Source organism: Argiope bruennichi, chromosome 6, assembly GCF_947563725.1.
Source record: "Argiope bruennichi chromosome 6, qqArgBrue1.1, whole genome shotgun sequence".
NCBI lineage: Eukaryota > Metazoa > Arthropoda > Arachnida > Araneae > Araneidae > Argiope > Argiope bruennichi.
In genome coordinates, this window is record NC_079156.1 from 138,689,006 (window position 1) to 138,714,411 (window position 25,406).

The 25,406-nt window shown below is 33.2% G+C and overlaps 2 protein-coding genes across 2 annotated transcripts in view; one reads left to right on the top strand and one right to left on the bottom strand.

The window, feature by feature from the left end:
- The window catches only part of LOC129971248 (uncharacterized), a 45,994-nt gene that overhangs the window by 16,596 nt on the left and 3,992 nt on the right, over nt 1-25,406 (bottom strand). Inside the window, exons 2-3 of the mRNA XM_056084842.1 lie at nt 10,153-10,346; nt 1,975-2,314 (exon numbers count right to left, since the gene is read on the bottom strand). Coding sequence (XP_055940817.1) covers nt 1,975-2,314; nt 10,153-10,327 — 515 coding nt within the window. The 5' untranslated portion in view covers nt 10,328-10,346. The remainder of the gene's footprint in view (nt 1-1,974; nt 2,315-10,152; nt 10,347-25,406) is intronic.
- LOC129971247 (protein mesh-like) lies at nt 16,264-20,813 on the top strand. The gene has a single exon (XM_056084841.1). The coding sequence runs from the start codon at nt 16,409-16,411 to the stop codon at nt 19,775-19,777; it is 3,369 nt and encodes a 1,122-aa protein (XP_055940816.1). The 5' UTR covers nt 16,264-16,408; the 3' UTR covers nt 19,778-20,813.

The following is a 25,406-nucleotide window of genomic DNA, read 5'->3' on the forward strand; positions in this document are numbered from 1 at the left end:
ATTACTTTACAGACAACCAAAAATGTTTCAGAGACAAAGTTTTCTGCAAATTGAAAGAAACCTCCCAAAGACAAATTAATTTGAAACTATGATCAACCACATAATTCCCGATGCATCTTTTTTGCCGTACATAAGAATTTCTTTGGTGCGAAAAAGTTTTTTTTTTTTTTTTTTTCTACTGGTGAAGCAGTTTTTGCATATACAAAAGAAATCATTCACATACATGCAAAAAATTCAAACTAATAAAACACTCAGGAGTAGAGTAAAGAAACTGATTCTTGGCATGTCACCAATATGTAACTTAAATCTGATAAATTGAGAATTTTGGATCACTTAGGATTTCAAATTTGTCACCATTTTAAAGTCCAATCAATCAGCCCTCTCCAATATCAAGTCTCTGTCAGGTAATAACATTTTTGGGGAAGCACTTCACGTCTTCTGTATGCTCCTTTTAATTTGTAGAATTTGATCTAGCCTTCGTTCTCTGAAAGAAAATTGTAAAGCCAGGTTGCATGATTGGCACGTGGCACAGGTGCTAGAACTGAGTGTCAGTTTGAAGATGAGAGAGTTTTCTCCCTTACTGAGTAAAGTTTCATTTGAAATGAACGCTCCTTTCACGGTTGTAAACAGTTTCAGAAAGTGTCGACTTCCCCTTTGAACCTACACATTTCCTCTGAGAACAAACCAATTCCTGTTCTTCAAATACTTGTCAGATTCAGACTCAAAACGAGTTCCATGAGGGTTGTCAGTCCTAGAAAGATTCATGGATGAGGATATTCTGAGAGTGTCATGAGAAATCCCTCATCAAGAAGAACTGGCCGTATTGAAGATGGCTCCCAGCACTTCAAGCTCTGAGCAACCTTAGATGATATCTGTAGAAGTTATGCTACGCGCACATCCCAAATCACCTGCAGGAGTCAATACTTTGTTACCAAGCCACTTCAGGAGATGTTTAAGTTAGTGTGAGCTCCGAGAAAAATCAGTCAAGAAGTATAACAGAGAAGCTTCACCAAACGTAGTCACTTCAACTTAGAGTAATAATTACCTGGAAAGGTAAATGAAAAAGAGAGCAGATGATCAAGAAAAGAAAAGCAATAGAGCGAGTACAAAACAAAACAAAATAGTTGATTAAATTACAAAAAGTTTCAGTAAGAGAGAAAAAGGTAATATTGACACAGTTCAAGGAAAGAGATATTAGAACCATAAAGTTAAAGAAATTATCTCGAATCAACGGTGAAGAAGACGAAGAATGATAATTACAAGATTAATCAGATGAGAACAGTAAGATGCAGGATGTTCCTAATAGAACAGTGAGATGCAGGATAGTGATAATCAACGAGACCGTCATGATGAAATGACGCAGTTAGATCAGTCATTTTTGATTATGTATGGGATTTGCAAAGGGACTGAAGATAGGGCATAGATTCACGGCAAACTCAGTCAAATTCCTTTTTCTGGCAACATTATGCAGTAGGATAATACAACTTTAGGTTTGTGAGTGAGGGGATGGAAGAACTGAAGAGCAAACACGAAGGAAACGAACAGAAAAACATAAAAGGGATTGAAACTTCAGCAGAAATGGGCAAACATCAAGCAATAGGTAAGTGTGTCTTCATGAAAACCAATGAAGAGGAGGAGAAATGAGTCGAATAGCAAAACAAAATTACCTAGTACTTGGGAATAAGAAAAAAAAAAGAGATCGATTGAAATGCACCAAATAATACTTACCAATTTAGCAATTGTATGGCAATTTTCTTTCTCAAATCATTTTGTGATATTTGAAAATAAAATAATAAAATAAAAGTTTTCAGTTTTGATTCGAAATTAACCAACTGATTAAAAAAACCCAGCAAATTCCAGTTAGAGAAAATGTATCAATATTATTGTTATAAGAGAGGAAGAGACTAAGATCCCAAGAAATCGAATCACTGATAGAATTAAAAATATTAAATTGTAGTGAAACTCACGCCTTACCTTTTTCCATTGACAATGGGTACGAATCCCGTTTGGATTTGAGGTTGGCTTGTCAGACCTCCCGACGAAAAAGAGCCATCGGGATTCTTCCTGTATTTATCGGCTGCGTTCTGTTTCCTCTCATCGATGTTCGATGCTGCTGAGAAAGGTTCCAAGTTCAGTCTCGGAATTCTCTCCTGGTGCCTGGAGCCGTGGAAATGCTGCTTATTCAGCAGAGGGGGCTGAGAACTGGCGAGCTTCTGAAGTGTTGCCTTGTATTCCTTTTCCAGTTTGGAGAGAGTGACCTGCGGAGGGGTTGCTTGGCCATCGGTATACAATGGAACACCCAAAGGAAATGGAGCTAAGTGCAAAATCAAGCGAATCAGTTTTCGTTGAATGTGATTCAACAAGACTTTGATAAGTTATCCTCAGAAAAACTGTGAAAACATAACTTAAGTATGGCACGAAGAAACTTTCCTAAAATGTTAAACTCTAAATGATATGCCATAAATAATCAATATAATGTCAGTCGCTTTTGCATGCTTACATAAATGAACATTACACGGGAACATTAGATGCATTATTAGTAGATAAAGCAATAACGCTCCGGCAGGTAATTTCTGAAATCACCCATGATGAAGGAAACTGCAGGAGTGACTATTTCCGGAGAATGTTTCGGAAATGTTTTCACGAATCAATGAAATATATGAATCTTGAAAATATGGAGGAAAACTCTTTTTAGTAAATTTTAAATATTTAGAAATCGTAGCTTATTACTTTACAAAGTACTTCAGTCATGTTCAAAGGAAAACTTTAAAGCCATTGAGATACATTTGGTTTTTACATGTTCAGCAATAATAACAATAATAATATAACAATGACTGGAAATCGATTTTACTCATTTGACTAGAGTAATTGAATGAAATTTTTTTTGGTTCTGTTGCTGATAGACAGTGTAATGTCACGTAAGATGTCGTATTTTCTTTGAAGATGATTAATATCCGATCTGCTATAATTTGCCGCAAATCGCTTATGAGTTCCTGATTAGACGGGGAATTATATTTCTTATTTTAATTCGATTTCTAACACACTGCCGATGTGAAATTAACTCGGACAAAATTTTTTCCCAAATTTAATTTATTTGATTCTTAAATGGCACAATAAAAATAGTTCACTCTTTTTCTTCTAATAATAAGAAAAATAACGAAGTATCTATTGCAAATAGACCAATAAAGGAATATTTATTGAAATGGACTTAGAACTGCAAATCACGTGCTACAATTCAGCAATTCACAATCTAAATATTCAAATAATTTTTTACGTAAAAGAATGTTTTAGATTCGTGAGTGCTGATTTATTAAATTTTAAATTCTATACTTTTTCACATACTCACAAAACCTTGAATATAGCTGACGGTTTTAGGCTCTGCAGTTTAATTACCATGTAAAAGAAAAAAAAACCGTTATTCAGCGCAGCATAAGCTATAAATCTCAAGTATGAGAGATGGTAAGTTCGTTTTATGAAGAATGGGGATGGGAAGAATGTAATTAGAAATGAAGATGCCTTAATATTTTCAATTATCTTAGGCAGTCAAGCAGTAAGCATGTTAATACCAATTACAACAATAATACAGAAAATAGGCCACATTTTCCCTCACTGAAATAAAGCAAACAATGAAATTGTTTTAGTCTATCCCAACCGCAGTTAGAAATCCGAATCATTATAAAATGGGTGAAAAGAAACAATTACAGATTGAGAAACTAATCTTCGGCACAAATACTGAAAAGCAACAAGCTAGAAAACGCACCATGATGGCAATCCTTTCTTTCTTACCGGATAAAGTTTCGCGCATTCTTTCGAATTCAGATGCTAATGCAAAATTCATACTCTTTTACCACTGTGTTCTATTTGTTACGTAAGCATGTTGCCCCGCCTCTCACTTGTAACGCCCTCTAGCGGTATATGTTAACAACGATCAGTCTTTGTAACCTCATCGACGAAGCAGCACGCCGAAAGGCAAGGCTTAAACAAACTCCCGAAGCGGAGAATCAATAAAATCTTTAAAATACAAAAAAGGTCCGTCATCATTATCGAACCTCTCCATTCTTGTCCTATCCGGAGACGAATTAGCGAAAATATGGAGAAAAATAAAACTCAAAAAGCCAAAGAGTTAAAAAGAATCCGTGGAAGGATAAAGGCGAAACTAACAAGTGTTAAAAAGTTTGTTGAAAGTAGTTCAACGGTTGAAGAAGAAAATAAATTCATATTAAGCTGTCAACAAAAGCTGGCAATTGTGGAAGAAATAAAACAAGAATTAGAAATTTTATTCAAGGATTATTTAGAAATCGACGAAGATGAAACGCTAAGCCAAAAGTGCGATCAAGAAATGTTGGATATCGAAGAAGAGAGAAACGAATTAGAGGTAAGTTTGAAATGCTTACTCTCTAATTATAATGTTAAGGAAAATGTAATTCATAATATAAATGGTCAAAATTCAAACTTGAAAGCTTATATCAATCATATTGAATTAAAAACGAAACTTCCGGAAATTCCCTTACCGCTATTTTACGGAAGAATGGAAGAATTCAGTAATTTCAAAAATCAATTTATGTGTCTAATAAACGATAATACCGAATTAACGAATGATCAAAAGTTATTTTATTTAAAAGCTGCCCTCCGTGGTGAAGCTAAATTTATAGAAACAAGTGACGATACATTTGAGTCACTGTTTGCTGCTCTCGAAGAACGCTTTGAAAATAAGCGAGCAGTTGTTGATATTCACATTCGAAATATGCTAAAACTAGAAAAATTAAATTTTGAATCTGCAAAAGGCTTACGAAATATCACAGACACAATACATAAAAGTCTGAGAGGTTTAAAAAGTTTTAATTTAGAATGTAATGACTTAACAAATGCTATATTAGTAAATATAATATTAGAAAGACTTGACAAAGAGAGTAGAAAGGCATATGAAATGTCCATACAATCAAAACAAATACCTTCATTGAAGGAGCTCTTGCAATTTTTAGAATCAAGAGCGATGGTACTCGATCAATTAGGGAAATACCCTACAAGTAACAAATTCTACAAGGAATTTCAAGGCGCAATAAATAAGCCAAAAAACTTTCTTCTTAATGCGAATAAACTAAGTAATGCAAAGCCATGCATTTTATGTAAATTTGAACATCCTTTACAAAGATGCTCTGAATTTTTAAAACTGAGTGTTTCTAAAAGAATCGAGCTTTTAGAAAAATATAACATTTGTAAGAACTGTTTGAAATTGCATAAGCCACCCTGCAAATCCACATTCCGCTGCCGAAGCTGTCAAAAATCAGGCCGTAATTCTTTGATACATCTGGATCCTAAACTCTTAAGTACGCGCCTTGCAGAGGTAACGCCCCCAGACGTGGGGGAGCAACGTTATGTAAACAATGAACCGCCTGGCTCGTCGAGGTTGCCACAAAAACTGACCCCTGATGCTGAGTCAGCGCTTACAAGTAACTCGAAACTATCTTCAAACATTCTATGCACCGCGCAGTTATTTATTGAAGATGCATTTGGTCAAAAAATAAAAATAAAAGCCATGTTGGATTCTGGAAGTTCGGTAAACATAATAACTGCAGATTTGGCCAATTCTTTAGATCTGAAGCGGGAAAAAGTTAATGCATCCATCTCTGGTATTAACGGAGGAGAATTCTTCGTTAAAAATAAAATAACCACTGCCATTTTTAATGAAAATAATGATTTTTCCAGAACTGTATCATTTTTAATTATGCCTAAAATAACGAATTCAACTCCTTCTAAAGAAATTGATATCTCAAAAGTTAACTTCCCAAGTGAGATAAAACTTGCGGATGAGACTTTTCATATTCCTAGTGAAATTAATGCATTACTCGGATGCGAGTTGTTCTTTGATTTATTGAAGGCAGAAAAATTTAGATCATATGATAATTCACTCTTGTTACAAAATAGTGTGTTCGGATATTTAGTAACTGGAACAATCAACGGCAGAAATTCTCATTTCTTTTCTGGATTAATTTTTAAAAATGATAATCTGGAGAATTCTGTTAAAAATTTCTTTAACTTAGAATCTTTTCCTGATGATAATATAGATGATTCAGTCGAATCAAAAACATATGAACAAACTTACTGTGAGGAACATTTTCTTTCCACTCATAAGAGGGATAGTACCGGAAGGTATGTTGTTAAATTACCAATAGTTGAAGAAAAACGTTCTATACTAGGGGATTCAAGAGAAATGGCGGAAAGACGTTTAAATTTACTTTGGAAAAGATTAGATAAAAATAAAACAATGGCAATGCAATACAAGGCTTTTATGGATGAATATTTCCAGTTGAATCATATGGAACGAATTTTAGATTCTCCTGAAATTGCCAGTAGCGAATATTATATTCCTCATCATGCCGTGTTTCGCCCAGAAAGCACATCAACACCCTTGCGTGTCGTTTTTGATGCATCTGCAAATTCTAGCAGTGGAGTTTCACTTAATTCCATTTTATTGAACGGCGGAACAGTTCAACAGGAACTATTTTGCATCATTCCAAGATTCCGAACATATCAATTTGCATTTAGTGCAGATATAAAGAAAATGTATCGCCAAATTTTGGTCGCAGAAGCAGATAGAGACCTGCAAAAAATTCTGTGGAAATCTAATACATTTGCTCCTGTGGAAACATACAGACTACGGACTGTGACATATGGAACAAAATGTACTCCATTTTTAGCCACCAGAGCACTCAAGGCATTAGTTGAGAAAGAAAAAAGTGAATTTCCCCAAGCATCTGCAACACTTCCTACTGATGTTTATGGTGACGACATTTTAACTGGTTCGATTAACTTGCCAAAAATCGAGGCTTTACAACAGCAGTTAATAGAACTTTTAAGTAAAGGAGGCATGCAACTTCACAAATGGGTTTCAAACCATCCTGGATTATTAGGGAATAAATCAAAACTTAAATTTTGAATTTCCAGACTTAACAACAGTTAAAAATTCAAAGATGTGTTATCATCAAGAATCCCGCCACCATAGACCTACATTGCTTCTGTGATGCCTCAGTTAAGAACTACGGTGCAGTCATCTATGTGTGCTCAATAAATAAATCCAGTGAAGTGAAAACAAGTCTTTTGTGCAGCAAATCGCGAGTGTGTGCAATCAATAATGACTTTATGAAAGAAGTTAAAACTTTTTGTGAATTGAATTTACTAACTAATATTTCTAATAATTTTATTTGTAATATTTTAAATTTAAGTAACAACTATACTAAAATTGTAAGTTATCTTTTCAGATTTATTAATCATTTGAAGTGTTCTTCTAAAATGTAAAAAAGGGAAGGTAACAATAAAGGAAATTCAAACAGCATCCAACTTCATGGTAAGCAAGGTGCAACCTTCTGAATTTTCAGAGGAAATTAAAGATTTGTCAAAATGGCAAAAATTAACTAAATTAGTACAACAAGTTTGGAAAAATTGGAAACGTGATTATTTGAATAATTTACATCTTGGAAACAAATGGCAGTTTGCTAAGAATAATGTAAATCTTAATGATATGGTTGTTATCAAAGATCCAGATTTGCCTCCATATAAATGGAGCCTGGGTAGAATTCAAGAATTAATAAAAGGTTCAGAGGGTTTAGTCAGAGTTGTTGTAATAAGAGTTTTGAATGGTATTATTAAAAGAGGTATTAGTCAAATATGTTTACTCCCAAAAAATTAATTGGTTCAGTAATTTATATTATATGTGTATATGATTGTACATAATATATAGAGACTTTAACTCATTTGTATAAATGTGTATATATAAGAATTATTTCAGTATTATTTTGTGTAAATTTATATATAATAATTATTTCAGTATTTTTTACTTGTTTTTACATTTATTCATTTTTTTTATAATAATTCTGTCGAATTTATTGTGATGTAAAATTCATATAGTGTCTGAATATTGAAATTGTGCAATTTCAAGGCGGGAGTATGTTACGTAAGCATGTTGCCCCGCCTCTCACTTGTAACGCCCTCTAGCGGTATATGTTAACAACGATCAGTCTTTGCAACATCATCGACGAAGCAGCACGCCGAAAGGCAAGGCTCAAACAAACTCCCGAAGCGGAGAATCAATAAAATCTTTAAAATACAAAAAAAGGTCCGTCATCATTATCGAACCTCTCCACTATTCACCTAACAAATGTTGTTGGAGAAATGGATTAGGATTTTAACATATTGCACAATACCTTAAGAGTTGTGATTAGGGATTGCAATACCGATATACCGGGATACCGAATACCGGTATTTTGAGGCATTTGTAGAATTTTGTAATACCGGTATTCATAAGTTTAAATACCGGTTTTTCAGTATTTACTAGAAATTTTTAAAATTGTCTCCATTATATGTTCAGGGTCGCTAACATAGCAAAATAGTATACGTTTTTGTTTTTATGTCTCCCTAACGGGTGAATTTAATTAGCTAATTAACGGCTTAATTAAAGGCTTAAATCTAAATTAGCGAAACATGGATTATCCCTGAAAGAAGATATTGTATCCATAACGACTAATGGAGCAGCAGTTATGAAAAAAGTTGGAAAGTGTATTGGTGCAAATCAGCAATTGTGCTATGCTCATGGAATTCAATTAGGAGTAATAGATGTATTATACCAAAAAAAATAAAGAACAGAAGAATCCAAATACTGTGGATATAGAAACTTCGGATTCGAATTTTGAAGAGAATAAGACTGAGAGTGATATTGACAATGAAGATAATTACAATGTAATTGTTGAAGAAGATATTGCTAATGTGGATTAAATATTAACCCATCAAGAATTGTTTCCTATAATTTATAAAGTTCGAAAAATTGTTAAGATATTTAAACGTTCCCCTACAAAAAATGCCATATTACAAAAATATATACTAACCGAAAATAAAACAGAATATATGTTAATAATAGATTCTTGGACACATTGGAACAGTTTACTCCTAAAGATGGAACGATTTTTGAAATTTAGAAATCCAATCCAAAAAGTAAAAATCGATTGTCGGAGAGATTTTAATTTATTAACAGCTAATGCAACAATAAATTTCATGTTGCAGTCATGAAAGAACAGCACACATTACTATCTGAAGAATTATATATTACATTGAAAAATCGCACAGAAGAAAGGCATACCGAAATAGAAAATGTCTTACGGTATTTACATAATTATAATGATTTTAAAAATGAAAAAGAAGAAAAGAGACTAACCAATTCAAATCTGATCAAGTTTATAGTAAATTTTCTAAAAAAATTTTTTACCCACAAACCTATATACATTCAGAAGAATTCGGTTCAGTTATCGAAGATTATGATGAAACTAATGTCGATAGTGAAAAGGAATTGTCTCTTGAACAAAAATTAGAATTAGCGATAAATAAGAAAATTTTAACGAACCAAAATACGATACAGAAATCATCTATATACAAAACCATCCGATAAGAAATCGATTTATTTGAAGATGAGGGATTTAGAGGTAAATACTTGGAAAAAGTATATCGCGCATTGCTAAAAGTACCATCAACTAGTGTAGATGCTGAAAGAGCGTTTTCGACAGCTAGTAATTTTTACACAAAATTACTTTTCAGGCTTAATGGCAGTACAATTGATGCATTATGTTTTTGAAGATCACATTTCAAAAATTTGTAATAGTACCACAGACTGAATAGTGATATTTACACTTTTTTTGTGATTTAAATAAATAAGATGTTTCTTTATTTTTTTGTGATTATATACTGTTATAATTTATAAGTTACAAATTATTTTTTGTGATATTTAAACTCTCTAACAAAATTGGCAAATTAAACAAAGAAACACCTGTGTTTTCTTTCTTTTTCTAAAATTTCTAATACCGGTATTAAAACAGGTATCCCGGTATTAAGATTTAAAAAGTACCGAATACCGGTATTGAAATTTTGGTCCGACATTGCAATCCCTAGGTGCAGCCCAAGGTATGGCACCTTTCCCTCTATCACAAAATGAAGTTCCGCAACCCTTTTCCCCTTGATATGAATAAAATTGTGTTGTAATTTATTTTTCCCATAATCTTTATTATCTGATATTTTAAAATTCATTGATTATTTCTAGAACTGTAATCCATTAAAAATGTAACTTTTACCTAGGATTAAAATTTTTTATATATCAAGAGAAAGACCTACTTTTGAAACCTCCAGCAAGTGCAGCACTATCTTTAGGGTAGAAAGAGAGTCCAGAAAAGGTTCCGAAAGCCCCTTCTTCGGGCGGTGAAAAAAAGCCGGGGCCGAAAAAGTCATCAAAATCCGAGGGCTCGGAGCTCGCCGTCATAAACAAACAAAGAAGCGGAATCAGCCACATGCTCGGTATTCTTTATTTTCTGGAAAAAACAAAATACCTGATGGAGATCTTGCAAGAAGAATTTAACTTCATTACTCAAATTTAAATTCTGAGACATTCTTTTTGAAAATTACAAGGCGTATAAAGATTGAGTTTTGTTCATAAATAGTTTCATCATAGTTTTATTCATTAAACAAGTAAATACACAAGAACAGAAGTCTAATATTTACCAAGTCTAATCAAAATGGATCATATTTCAGCGCATTAAGAAAATTAATCGATGGTCACAAAGTCTTGGAGATCTGCATTTCACTGAATGGGAAACGAGTGACGCAGAAATAAAGTGAATTGAAAGGATAATAAATATTTGGAGAAAATGATAACTTTTTAAAGAAATGTTACAATATTCTATAAGCAGCTTTTGGAGACCAACTTATCTGAGAGAAATATTGGTTGTGTTTAATTTCAGTTACATTTCTGATGCGAAACTTGATATCGATGATTCCTTCAACGAAGTATTTTTAACCATCAAATTGTGCTAGGTATTAAAACCTCGTTATTTTATCAGTCTTACACACAATCTGCTCTTTGCTTGTATGGACCATCCAAACAGAATCCAGTCACATAGCGTCATGTCTGAGATACATTTTCTGCCATAGTACTATAACTTCACTGTCTTCTTCAGCTAGAATTTTCTTCAATTTTCTTATTTCTCTTATCAGTAAATTGTGTAGATCGCAAATAGAATCTGTCTTCATTTTTTATTGCTGCACATTTCCCAAAATTAATTGCTGCATTATAAATAGTCTATCCTGCAATACAAGCTGAAAGTCGTAAAGAAGTGAAAGGCCAACGAATGCGTTTAATTATTCCAGACTTTCTCAACTTTGCCACTTTATAAAGCTCCAGTTGGCATCTGGAAAGTAACTTCCATCTAAATTGGTCCTCTACTGGTATGATCAGCAGATTGTTCATTGAATGGAATCTCGAAGTCGATGACACCGAACCGTCGGCAAATTAAGAACAAAACATCGAAATATATTGCGATGTTCTTATACACTGTGGTGACAAAAGTCATGGAATAATAATATGCAAATATATAGATAGCAGTAGTATCGCGTATAAAATGGTGCGAAATTTGGCTTTAATGAGCTGTGGCAGCAGAAGACCGATTCTAGTACTTTTACTGACGGCGCAGCATCGATTCTCGTGTGCTTGTGACCGTATCTACTGGGGGCTTATGCAACAGGAAAACCATTACTTGGAAAGATGACTATCACTCACAATTTCAGGTTTGGCGCAGATTCTACGAAGCAATTGACCCAAGTTGACAACAAGGCACTGTAAAAGTTGGTGGTGGCTCCATAATGGTTTGGTCATTTTTTCATGCAATGAAATGAGTCCTCTGGTCTGAACAGTTCATTGACTGGAAAGGCTTTTGTTCGATAACACAGAGACCATTCGCAGCTATTCATGAACTTCATGTACCCAAACATGGTGGAATTTTTACAGATCTCAGCTATCACTGGGTCACAACTGCTCACGATTGTTTCGATGAACAATCTGGACAGTCGTGCAAAAATCCTGCACTGGAAATACTTTGCAATTAGGAATGTCTAGGTGACTTCCAATGACTTGTTGAAACTATGACATGTCGAGTTGCTGCTCTTCGCTGGGTGAAAGGAGGTCTGACAAGTTATTATGAGGTATCCCATGACTTTTGTCATTTCGTTGTATATGACTAGAATTAATGATTCTTAAGTTCTAAGGAATGGCAATTATATAAAAAGAAGGCACTGATGACTTCTCTTATAATGCAAAATTCTTTGTCTACTCTTCAACGGCAAGAAGCTATAAGCTAAATGAAGATTTTAATTCCTCCCCCTTCGTTTTTAGCGATTTCGTAGATGAACATCTACGAACTTGAGTCTTTCGCGACATACACGAGACCCATTCAGATTCTTCACGCGTTTCAAAGTATCATAGATGTGAATCTAATGGAACTTCTGGCAGACATTCTCGTTTGGTCTTAGCTTTACATTTCTTTTTCTTTACAAGATCGCGCAATGGCCTAATGGTAAGGTCCCGACTTCGTGACCGGAGAGACTCGATTCCATCGAAGAACCGTCGGGTGAGCGGGCTTGATGCACGTTAACTCCATCGAGGTCAAATGTTGTGCAGAAGTTAAGAGATGGGTGTACCAAACCAGGCGCCGCCTTCGTCTTCCAACCGTGCTCGAAACGATGCAGTCTGCTCTACAATAGCCCCGGCGATGCTTCAATAAACGTTAATGTAACTAGAGTAAAATATTCTTTATAAAGGAGCAAATGACTTGACACTTTATTTTAGTTTTAAAAGAATCACTTTCTTAAGTTGGACTTTAAATGAAGTAATTAATTTTAAAAACTCGAAAATATTAAATTTTTGTTACATGCATTCTCATACACAACTCTATCTCTGAAACTAATAAAGACGCACTCTGCAAGATAGATATTTCTGCAGTTATTATATTTCACACAGATGTACTTTGAAAGGAGGAAGTAGCACTTCGAGGAGATTATTTTTAATATGTAATTAAACATTTTATTTATTAATAATTAATATAAGTGAAATTTATGTTTTTCTTCATCAATTAAAAATAATCTGTTCAATGACGCCATTTTCGTTGTAGTGCTCATATCTATTTTTAATAAAATTTCAAAAATATTTTAAGCTTATTTTTTCAGCAATATAATTCGTTGTTATAAAAAAAAGATATTTTTTATTGTAATTATAAATAATTCATTTGGATTTCTTCCATTGCTGATAATGAAAGTATGAAATGACGGCCTGTTTTTCTATAGAAAATCGGTTTCTATTGAATGTATGCGCTTAATATGTGTTTTGAAATTGTATCGCACTTGCATTTGAGATTTCATTTCTCAAGTAAGCAATGATGAACGTTTTTCAAAACGCCTTCATTCTTAAAGACTGCTCTTCTTTCCTGTAATGCAATGAGGTCTTTAAAAATATAATATTGTTTGAAAAATTCTTTCTTTTTGCAATAGATTTTAATTTTCATTGTATCACTCTTTGAAAAGTGACATTCGTCATGAAAAATATTTCGTCGAAGCCTTCAATGTTGAATGATTTCACTGACCTTGAACTCTTCATAAACATGTTCAGCTTCAATAAAAAGTTTGCATCAATCACTTCCGTTTTAATTTTAGGATTAGGATTTAGGATAAAATGAAATTTACAGATGACAAAAAAATGAAGTAGATGCACCCTAAAGAGAACCGAACGGTTAAAAATTTTAAAATAGTATGTGTTGCATGCGTGTCAAAATTTGAAATTTAAAAATATTTTTCTTTAGAAAGGTACGAATTCTAAATCTTGCTTTATGGAAGTTGCAGAGAAAATGATGGAAATGAAACTTCTGGATGGAATAGAAATCGTGTGATATTTTAGACTCTTGAAAGAAGGAAATGCTTTTTTTTTAACAATGGGATTTTTTTTCCTTCAGATTTCTTAAGAACTGTTGTCGCATAAACATTTTTATCTTTAACCTGCGGCACGGATATTGAATCACTGAAACAGTTTTCGGATTTACGCAGTTGCTGTTGTCCTCAATTAAGATAATTTTAGCTCCGTTGTTCCTCACTTTAATTCATTCGGCCCATGCGTGATGAGCTGTTAACTCCGCGTAAATGTCAGACAATAGTTATTTCTTCTTCCCTTTCCTATAAAATTCAGTTTAGAGATCTGAAAATTTTTGATGCGATTAAATACATTTATATAGAACTATTATTTGTTTGCCTCACTAATACGGTGCGTTAATAGAAAATTTATTTAGATATTTGAAAAGCTATTTAAATTTTAAACTCGCTCTTTTAATATTATTTTTTTCATCACTGAAAGTAAGCCGTTATGTAGCTTCGACAATTATATGGAGTTCGAATACAAACATTTCCGAGAATCTATTTTTAGAATTTTTAATAGCATCAGAAAAATGATTTCAAAACTAATCATCCATTTCGCAATGAATGTGGCCAGTATTCTTTCTAGCTCTTGTAATTCTATAAAAGTTAATAACTACAGCTTAAGAATTTATATTAAAAAATGTGAGTGTTCTTGAATTTTCAGAATTCTTTATTTGTATCACATCAGCTATATTTGGAGAGGTTTTTAAGTAATGAGTCGCCTTTGGCGACCAACTGGTACTCTTATGGTATCAATTAATCTAAAGTTATTTAAATCTTTAGATATAACTTCATATCCATGATTCTGCCAAACTATCAGATATTAAAGCCGTGTCATTTTAGTTTTCTTATAACAATTCTGTATTCTGTTTACTCTGCACATGAATATTTCTAATGAAGACTAATGTCTCATCATCATAGTGATATTAAAAAATGCAAATGTGAGGCTTATCTATCTTATGAATATCGCGGCATTGCAACTTCAGTTTTTTGTTCATCCTGTAAACTCCACAGATATTTAACATAATCCTTCTTCTTTAGCTTTCAACTAGGAAAGAAAAGCCACAATTAAATTTTGGATGAAATAAAAACAAACAAAAAAGCGGTCTTCATTTCAGAAAAATAATGTATAAATTGTTAGAAATTAAGAAAAAAAAATTGCCAAAAATTTAGGAAAAATTCGCTAAACTATTAAATTGGAATCATTAAAAAGACAATTTTTGAAATTCGGAAACTGTGTCATTTACTTCTGTGCTACAATATTTTTGGAAATAACAGTGGAGAAACTGGAGATTCAACTCATTTTTAATTAATTAAAATTGTAATTAATATAATAATATCATTCCGATGTGATCATTCCCACCCTCCAAAGTACCAAACTTTTAAACTGCAGGTCAAACGGGCAAAACACACACACATTCATCTCGATTATTAGTAGCGATGCAAAATGTATAGCAAGACTTTTTCCAATGAATTTTTAATTTCAGAAGAAATGAATCTGATTTTTGTGCCCTCTATTTTTAATTTTAAAAACTTATAGTATCTTCAATTTCGTAAAAAAAACTTCCTTGCATTAAGCAAAACAATTTCTAAGAAAAAATTTATTCAATTTGCTTTTGAATTGTGTACAGTACATAAGAATAAAACCTTTTTTTAAAATTTTTTTTAAATAGGAATGGTACGATTTTGCAAAAAAAGAGGCATTCTTTATGACAAAAATAAACAACTTGTGCAACTAAGATGAGTGTCAGTTAAAAATAAAATAAAAGCACCGCTATTACAAAAATATAAAGAATTTTTAAAAATCCAATCCTGAATATGCAATTATACTAAAAGGATGTTAGCGACTGATCACCTTTAAGCTTTGAATATTCACTTCTATGACACATTATCAACAAATTCCTTTTATTACCATCTTTGAAGATCCATATTATTATTTTAATAATATTGTCTGCGGTCCAATGGATTTATTAAAATATGCATAGTTAAATGATTACAGTAATGTTATATTAATTCAACTGATTCCTCTTTCATAGACCAAACACTTAAATGCAAACATTTTTTTTTTTTAAAGATAATGTTATCAGAAATTTGCAGTTTCCAGAATGATTTTCGAAAAGTTTATGAAGTATTCTTTATAAGATTTTTTTAAATGTACAAGTATTATTTGATAATGGTATGTGCCTCAAATGTTCGATAATTGCGTATTATCAAATTTCTATCTGAAACATCACCTCTTATGAATTTTTATCACTGTGCCGCACCTTTTTGAATGCAATGAATTCGTTTTGTGAAGAATCGAGTCAAAAACAAAATAACAAATCTTTGACATTCAACATCAGAGAGCGCAGCGGATATGTAATCGTCTTAACCTCTGGAGCGAGCTCTTATCAGTCTTATTCATAGCGACTATCTCCCTTCTCAAAAGTGGTATGCAACTGCCCGTACATGAGATAAGGGAGGTAAAGAGAGGCAATACAACGGTTTTTATGATTAACGTCTCCGGTGAAATTTCTGCTTTTCATATCAGGGCAGGTAAATCGATAAGAGCTCTACCTGCATCCAAAGTTCGTAACATTCGATGGAAACAGATTGAGAAGAGAGGACGCCTTTCAGCTGCAGAGTGCCGTTTTCTAGAAAAATGGCGCAGCTTTTGTGGATGTTCGTTTTTTTGTGCTTTGTGCAGTATAGCAAACCTCAAGGCGCTCCGAAAGATTCACCTGTACTTAGAGCGCCTGTATACATTGATATGAAAAAATTTCGTTCTGAATTGTTGTATCCGCATGACAGAGATCATCTCATCGACACCATAAACAGAGGTCAAGCAATCAGGGACACTCCATTGCCTTTCCGATTGCCCTTCTTTGGCTTTGACTTCCGATACATTTGGATACACCGTGACGGCTACCTGCTTTTCAATAAAGGACTCCTAGAATATACCAGTCCTGTGAAATTTCCAACCCCATTCATTCGGGATCCTACCCGTGAAGAAGATCCGTCATTGATTGCACCATGGTTTAGTTACCAAGACATTCCAAATTCCATCGAAGGAGCTGGTGTTTATTCCCAATTAGTCAACATGGCTACGGAAAAGAACGATTCCTTGAAAGAAAGACTGAGGTTGGATTTTAGAGATGCCATGATTGGGTCCGCTGACTTCGAACCAACGTATGCCATCATTGTGACCTGGAGAAACGTTACTCATGCTAATCGTATGCCAACTACTACCCTCAAAACGAACACTTACCAGGCTGTGATCGCAACAGATGAGAAAAGAACTTATGTTATGTTTAATTACGATGCTATTAATTGGATATCTGACAAGGACAATTATGATGGTCAAAAAGGAATTCCACCTTTCATCGGTTTTAACGCTGGTAACAGAACTAGAGCCTACGAATATGAGCCTTACTCACAACAACCCAGGGTAAGTCGACTTCCTTCTTTGGGCTTTGGAAATGGACTGAGAGGTAGATTTTATTTTCAAGTTGATGAAGAAATCTGGCCAGGATGTTGTATTGAACGTTATCTGGATATTAACTGGCCAACCAGGCCAAAGCTTACATTCTTTCCTCGATATGGTAGCATGCTCGGAGGAACAACGGTTAACGTGACAGGACCTTGTTTCTTTGACCCTCGCAGTATCATCCGCTGCAAGTTTGACACCCTTGAAGTCGACGGTATTTATAGAAGTCCAAACCATGTTTCTTGTATATCTCCTCCTGTTATGTACCACGGATACGTTGATCTGTCAGTATCCATAGACCAAGGACCTTTCCTCTTCTATGGAAAGTACTATATTCAGCCACCAGACATGGTTGAAGCGGATGTCAACGTGCTAGACGGAAATGATAAACGAGAGGCTCCCGAACGTTTTGTTATACAATGGAAACATGAAAAATTGACCTGGGATACTAGAGCACCTGTTCAGGTAGCTTTATGGGGGTACAGAGAAACCAATGAGAACTATCCAAAACTCACTTACATTGATCTTCTGACTGATGAGACGATCCTCGCGGGAGACAGACAGCATTCTCTTGATTTGGAAGTGTATAAGAACCGTTGGAACTGGGACAAATTGGATATTCATTTTGGTTTCATTGCTATTAACCTAACTGAGCCTGAAATCTTGAGAGATGGTAGCAGGCACTCACCTGTTCTGTGGTCCGATCCATTGCCTTTGGGATGGTATTTCCGACACCAGTGGAGACGGAAATACGGCAAAAATTGGAAAAAAGATATTTGCGAAGATTGGTATTACCGTGAAAAATACAGTGATCGTTTTGCTATCACTCTTTTTAGATGCCCCTGCACTTTAAAACAAGCAAAGATAGATGCCGGGAGATTTGCACCAGATTTACAATGTAACGAAATAGACAGGAAATGTGAGACCTTTCATAAAGCTGCTTATCATTGTGTTAGGTCAGGAAGATCTGCTGTTGGTGGGGCAGGTCAGTTGTGCTGTTATGACGACCACGGGGAGCTTATAAGGACAGGCGATACAATGTACGGTGGCAGACCAGCAAGAGCTTTCCAGTATGGGAAGCATCCTTTCAAGCAAAGAATGATGATCCCTTCTCTGTCCTATTGGCTTCATGACGTCTCTCCCTACTTCTTCTGCTGTAAATGGGCAGATAATGAAGACGATGCAGAATCTTGCGCGATGTTTAAGTACTGGAGAACTTCCCAGGACTGTTCTCTTTACCAGCCTCCAGGTGTAGCCTCAGTGTTTGGTGACCCGCATCTCCTCACTTTTGATAGAGTGAATTACACTTTCAACGGCAAAGGTGAATTTGTTTTGACGAGAGTGAATCACAGGATGCACAAATTAGATGTGCAAGGAAGATTTGAGCAGCCCGAACCGAAGTATCACCAGAGTCCTCAAATAAACGGCACACGTTTGATGGCTGTTGCTGCTAGAGACAACGTGTCATCAATTGTTGAATTCAGAGTCCGACCTGCTCCAGCTAGATGGCAGTACCACATGTACATCATTGTGGATAATGAATATGTGTATTTCTGGGACAACAGCCTTCGTGTTCAGTTCTTTAAAGGCGTCACACTTTTCCAGCCTGCTAATGTATACAATATGTCCCACATAGTGGCTATGTTCGATTCTGGAGCAGGAGTCGAAGTCAGAGTAGAGAATGGACACATGGCTGTTCATGTTTATTTACCGCTGACGTTTATCAACAAAACTAGAGGCTTGTTAGGGAACTGGTCAAGATTAAGAGATGACGACTTTACAGCTCCTGATGGTGAAGTATACATTACTCCTGATGCAAGAACTTACGATATACATCATCGATTCGGAATGCAATATCGAGTGTCTGAAATAGGGAATGACAAAGTTGGACGTTCCCTATTTTTTCACAATGCAATACCCTTTTCCCAATATGACAACATGTCTTTTGTGCCAGAGTACGAAACACCTCCACCGGTACCCAGAAATTTCAGCTACAGACCAGATGAAATCGATAACATATGTACGACTTCGACAGCATGCCGTTTCGATTTCATTGTCACGGGAGATAGAGAATTCGCTGTGGCCACCAGAAACCATGAAAATTATGCCCAGAAATTGTCATCGGATGTGAGAGAGGAAGTCATTCGTTGTCCAGAGCTCGTCAAGCCAAGAAATGGAAGAAAAAGTGAAATACGTTATTTTGTTGGAACAACTGTCAGATTTTCCTGTGACGATGGATACCGTTTAGTGGGTTATGAGAACAGAAGGTGCAGAGAAACGGGATTGTGGAGCTGGGGTGTGGATCCAGAGTGCATCAGTGAAGGCGACTACGCCAGGAAAGTTGCGGGAATATCTTTAGGAATCGTTCTGCCAGTCATCATTCTGGGAATTTTGCTCTGCGTTTGTTTAGTTCAGAGAATCAGGCAAAGAAAAGAACACTGGACAGGAGAAAGAGGCTTGCCTGCCAATGCCATTTTCGAACTAAAGCCAAATATAAATCGAAATGGAGCAGGTAATGGAAGCAGTAAAGTTTCTGACTTTTGAACTTTAAATATTTTTAGTTTTAGTCAATGAACATTTATTTTTCCCTATATTTTAAACCCGAAATGATATGTAAAAAAAAAAAAAAAAAACTGTACAGTATCATCCTTGTCTAATTGATGAAATATTTTAGAAAATATATTTTTGAATGATTGTACTTGGATAAGATTTTTTTATTTTAATTTTTCTTTCAGTAAAATCTTTAATATAATCACTCTAATTTCAGCAATGGTTTAAAAGATATAGCATTTTTACATATTTATCCTTTTAAAGTAATTTTTTAGAGTTTTTCAATGTAATATATTTATGTGAAAAAAATTAAATGTGTGTTCTTGTGACATTATATAGAGGCTTCGACCTTAAAATGTAAACATAATATATATCCTTCTATTGAAATAATTACTAAATATGAATTTTAATCACTGAAATCAAATTCCCAAGGTGTTAAATGAGTTTATAAATAATTTAAACAAATTAAATAAAATTTCAATGAGTGCATTTTTTTTTATTTACTTGCAATTATGTTATTATTTGCGAGCGATGTTTTATTTCTGAATTTATCACGTGATGCACAATCATGAAAAGTATTTTAAATATATATGATATCAATCTTTCGAGGCAAGAACTTTCATTTATGTTCTCAGAACATGTAAAGAATCATCTTTCTGATAAATGAAAAACATATCAGCATTAATAAGGAACAAACTTTTTAAACTGAAAAAAGAATTCAGCATTGAAAATAAAAATTAAGAGAGAACATTAAAATATTTAATAGCGTTATTTGTCAAACAATTGTTTCAATCCTTTTAGAAAATTTTCGATAGAGAAGCTGTTACTTTACTTTTAGGCTATGTATTATATATTAAAAAGGATTTATCAGAAAGTTTTCATTTCAGCAGAGGGAAAGCATTTGATTTAAATGTTGTTTATATCTTAACGAATTCATGTTCATTATTTTTTTCATTTTATGTTTATTATTCAGCAGTGGAGTGTTTCTTGCCGTTTGAATTTTATGAATAAAGTTAGCTTCTTATTTTTACTTGTCTTACGGGTCTTATTTCGATTCAAATAGTGCTTAAGTAAAACGTTATTAGCTAAAAGATATACTTTATTATTTTTCGAAATCTAAAGTTTCAGAGAATTTTAACGTGATATATTTGAATGGAATTTTTTATTATCTTTGTATATTCCTTGATTTAATGTAATATTTTACAGATTTGGTTAGGAAAAAAATGTTGAACTGAATGCAAATTAAAAAAAAATTGATTAAAAAGAATCTTGACAAAATAAATCCGGGTTTTTTTTTAAATTTTTTTGTTTATTTAAATTAGCACTCCATAAAGAAAAGATAACTTCAAAAATTAGAAACTGATTTATAATATTTCGATATTTAAATTAATCATAGTTTTTCATCTGTGATATCAGAGCTCATTTCATTCAATCAAAGACGATGACGAACTATATATTTTTTTTGATGAAGGCATTACTTGTGCTTTTATTTTATCCCTTTATTTTTTTCTTCATGTATTTTCAAGTCAAGCCGAAAGAAATTTATATTATTTGATTACATTACAGCATAAAACTGTATTTTTTCTTAAACACTTCTTTGAAATTACATTTGTGTATGCACTGTAACTGTAGGTTCATTAAAATTATTTTAAAAGATAAAATTTGAGGGATGAAATTGTACAAAGCGATAAAAATATACAAAGCTTTTGAAGCAAACCTATTTTTATAAGCACTTCTACTCTCTCGATACATTTTTTAATGAAAGCACTCGGTTATATTTCACATTTCATAGCATTAAAATGTCCTTATATTGGAGGTAGATAGTTTTCAGTGTGAATTTTTTCTACAGAAAGAAATGTCTACCAAATTTATTAAAAAAAGATTTATGTGCACGAAGTTAAAGTACAAGATATTTTCAGTCAGAAATAATAATTTTCTGTGTCTTTGCAGCATATTTTTGAAAAGTATAAAAAATAGTAGGGTAGATTTTTAAGAAACATTATTTTTCCTTTTTCCAACGCAGTTAAATAAATCTATATTAATAAGATTGATTAAAAGGTTGTTTGAACTTCAATTTTAATGTCTTAATTCATTGAAATCGCGTTGCTTATTAAAAATTTTCTTCTTTAAGTCAAAAAAGAAATTTATTAATAGATTTCTGCATCATATAAATATCATATTATTAAAAATTAATTGAACAAAAAGTGAAAATGCGCGTATTACTGCGTCGTGCAGATCAATCACTCTTCCAAATTCTTCGATATTAATAGTGCTAACTTAAAAATCGAAGCTATGGAGATACCAATTCGCAGAAAATGACGCTCGGTTCATTAAACTCACAACTTACAAGTATGTTTTGGCTAATATGAAAACCTGCTAATCTGCAGATCATCATTGTAAAATCCTTTTCATAAATGAGAAATTTAAAATGGATTTTTTTTCCTTAATGGAACCTACTTGGTTTTCCGTCATTAGACAAATCCGTGGGTTAGGCCTTAGCTGAGAATGAGCTTCAGTATATGGGTAAAGGTTTCCTTTCTGATGGACTTTTAGGACTATAATTTCTGCTTCGATTGGAGTTAAACTAAGCAAACCTCCTGTTGACAGCTGGATATTTTCCAAATTGCACATCGATCTCCCAATTTTTGAATATTATTGGTTAAAATCACATAATTACACTAACCACATGAAATCATATTGATCGCAGGATTCATATCTTTCGGTTGGTTTACCTTTGCCATGCGGCATTTCAACCCGGTAGTTAAAATCCGGTGGGCATAAAATGATTTTTTCTTTAGGCCAATTGTATCATCTTTTTAAATCTAAAAATCTGTTCGAAAAAATAAATATACCTGAGGTTTCCGGAAAAGTATTAAGTATCACACCTTCTGTGAACTATAGTATTACTAGGAAGCATTGACAAATACGGAGCATTTTTCAAATCTGTTTTATTTTTAAACTGAAAAAAAAGTCTTATAATATTTCTTCTTATGTTTTAAAAAAGTCTTATAATATTTTTAAAAATTAAAAGAAGGCCATTAATGACTACATTTTCCTCATTAGATATTACATGACCAAAGCTCTAGGTAAGTTCTGCATTGGAATTTTTTGACCTTTGAAGGTTTCTCCAAAAAATTTAATAAAAGATTCATTATAAACATAGTCGGGAATTTATCAAAATCAGAGCAAATGTTGCTGGAATGACTAAAGAGGTTACTGTTAAATTAACAGTTAAATAAGTTAAAATTAACTCATAATTAATTACTAAGCAGTTGATAATTATTAAGTAATGATTAATTAATAATTAACTGAATAGGATTTTTGAGAAATAAAACAATTTGAAATAAATAAAATTAAGCAATATCAAATATATATATATTTTAAAATTTAAACATATGTCAATATCAATCCATTTTATCTCAAATTTTTTTATTTCCGGATCTTGCTGAAATTATTCGCTTCAAAACTTTCCAAATGGAATACTGGAAAAAGACTTTTCTATTTTATTCAGAACTGTAGTGTTCAGGGATTGGATATCTGTATAAATATCTTTATTTCGTTTGGTTGTTCCTCTATAGAAGAGGTCGGCAATGTATCATAATCTTTCAAAAAATCAGCATAACGATAATTCAAAAAGGTTGGATTATTTATTTCAATTTTTAATTAATTTCTTTATATAACATATGGTTGATTCTATAGGAATTATTTGGCTCAAACATTTAATCTTTAAAACTATTGATAGTTTTTGTTATTATAGACCTTTTAGGAATCAAGAAAGAAAATTTGTTACATTTTTTAAAAAAAGACTTGCTTAACATGTTCTTTATTCATTTTTATTACCAAAATTTAATCAAAAATAATTTTTTTAAATCCTGAAATTTTTTGTTAATTATATTCTATGACTTCACTTATTATGTACGAATCTGGATGATTTCCGAGGAAGTACAGCTGTTTCATATAAAAATTTAACTTATTATGGTTGAAATATGGACTTTTTGAAATGGAAGAAATTAAGAAAAACTGGCAATTATGCATTCCCTCAATAGACATAGCTCAAGGTGTTGCAACTCCTTCATCTTGACTGATTCCTGTACTTTCAAATGCCAATAAGCACCAGCAAAACCCACACCACAGCAATCATCAGTCAGGTCAATGAAAAAGAGTCCGTCTTCCGTTGAAGAGGCGGATGCGTCTCATTTTTGCATTATTCGCCAACCCCTCTTCCCTCCCACAAACCTACTTCGGAAGCAACACGAGCCAAGTAAAGCAGTGGGTGGCTAACACCTGCGGAAGAAACAAGCCTTCGAGTGGGAAGGAATATCCTGTTCCGCAAAAAATCCGGATCTGTTCTGCACTGAAATCTGTCAAAAATATGGAGTGAAAGTCTGTACGAGGAAACAACAAAATTTATAATAGACTCCAAAGGGAGTGGGGCGTCTCTGAATCTCTAAATCGGAACATTGATCTGATTTCATAGAAATGTGAATTCATAGAAATGTGAAAGATACCAAGGTCAAAGCTGTATTTTTTCTAAGAGAAAATATAAATGAGATTAAAAAATATATAAGCGCTATTTCATTGCTCCATTAAAACGAAAATGGTTTTAGTTGTGCAGCTTACAATTTTAAAATTTATCCAAAGGCTTCTGAATTCGCTTTCGTTCTCACAAGTTCGCATTGTCAATAAATGAAAACACAAATATTTAAGCAAATATATATAGTTTAATATTCTGTTTTTTATTCTTTATCTTCTCAGAATGATGCGTCATATATTTCAACTTTTACATCTATTAATGCTTTCTTTGTATTGTATTGAAAGTACTGTATTTATTGCTCTTTTAATTGTAATTTTTTATGACAGCAAAATCTTTTCACAGCAGAGAGTGAAACTTAGCTGTGAATCTTTGCGTTTCAACAAAAACAAGGGAGACATGAAATGATAAATGTCAAAAATCGATAAAGAAGAAAGTTTTTAATTCATTTCTGCTGTATGGGAAACAGTTCTTTAAATTCTTCTTTCTTTACCACAATTGAATGCATCATCTTCATTACAAAACTTTCATGGCAGACATAATATATAATCGTGTTTTATAAAATTGTAAATCATTCCTTCAACCATTTTTTTATCAAATGGTTTTCTGGCATTTCTTTATCAATTAAGGTATTCAACATTGAAAACTTTAACAGAACCTGACTTTTGTGTGCAGGACGCCTCAAGGTAAACAAAACGTTTATCTCTCCAGATAGAACAACTGATGCGAGTGGGAAAATACAAGCAAGTGATAAGCTATGGTTGACAAAAACACTTCAGTTACGATTGAGAGCTAAAGATGACGATTCGTTTTTGTAAATTAGCTAAATAAGTGTTTTTCAGGTAAAAATTTTTCTCCGTACCTTCAACAAGCTCTAATCTTCATCAGTAATCAATGAAATCAAGTCCTTCATTCGTTTATGCAATTTGCACTTTTCCGTACATCAGCGAGGAATAATGCATTCAATCAGAGATCTTTCCCCGCAAAGTTGTTTAGGTGATTTTCGTTTTATGGCTTTTGGAAGAATATCTCTCCCTGAAGTAAAATTCTTTGTGTTTTTGTGTCAAAACCAATCAATATATTAAATGAGTT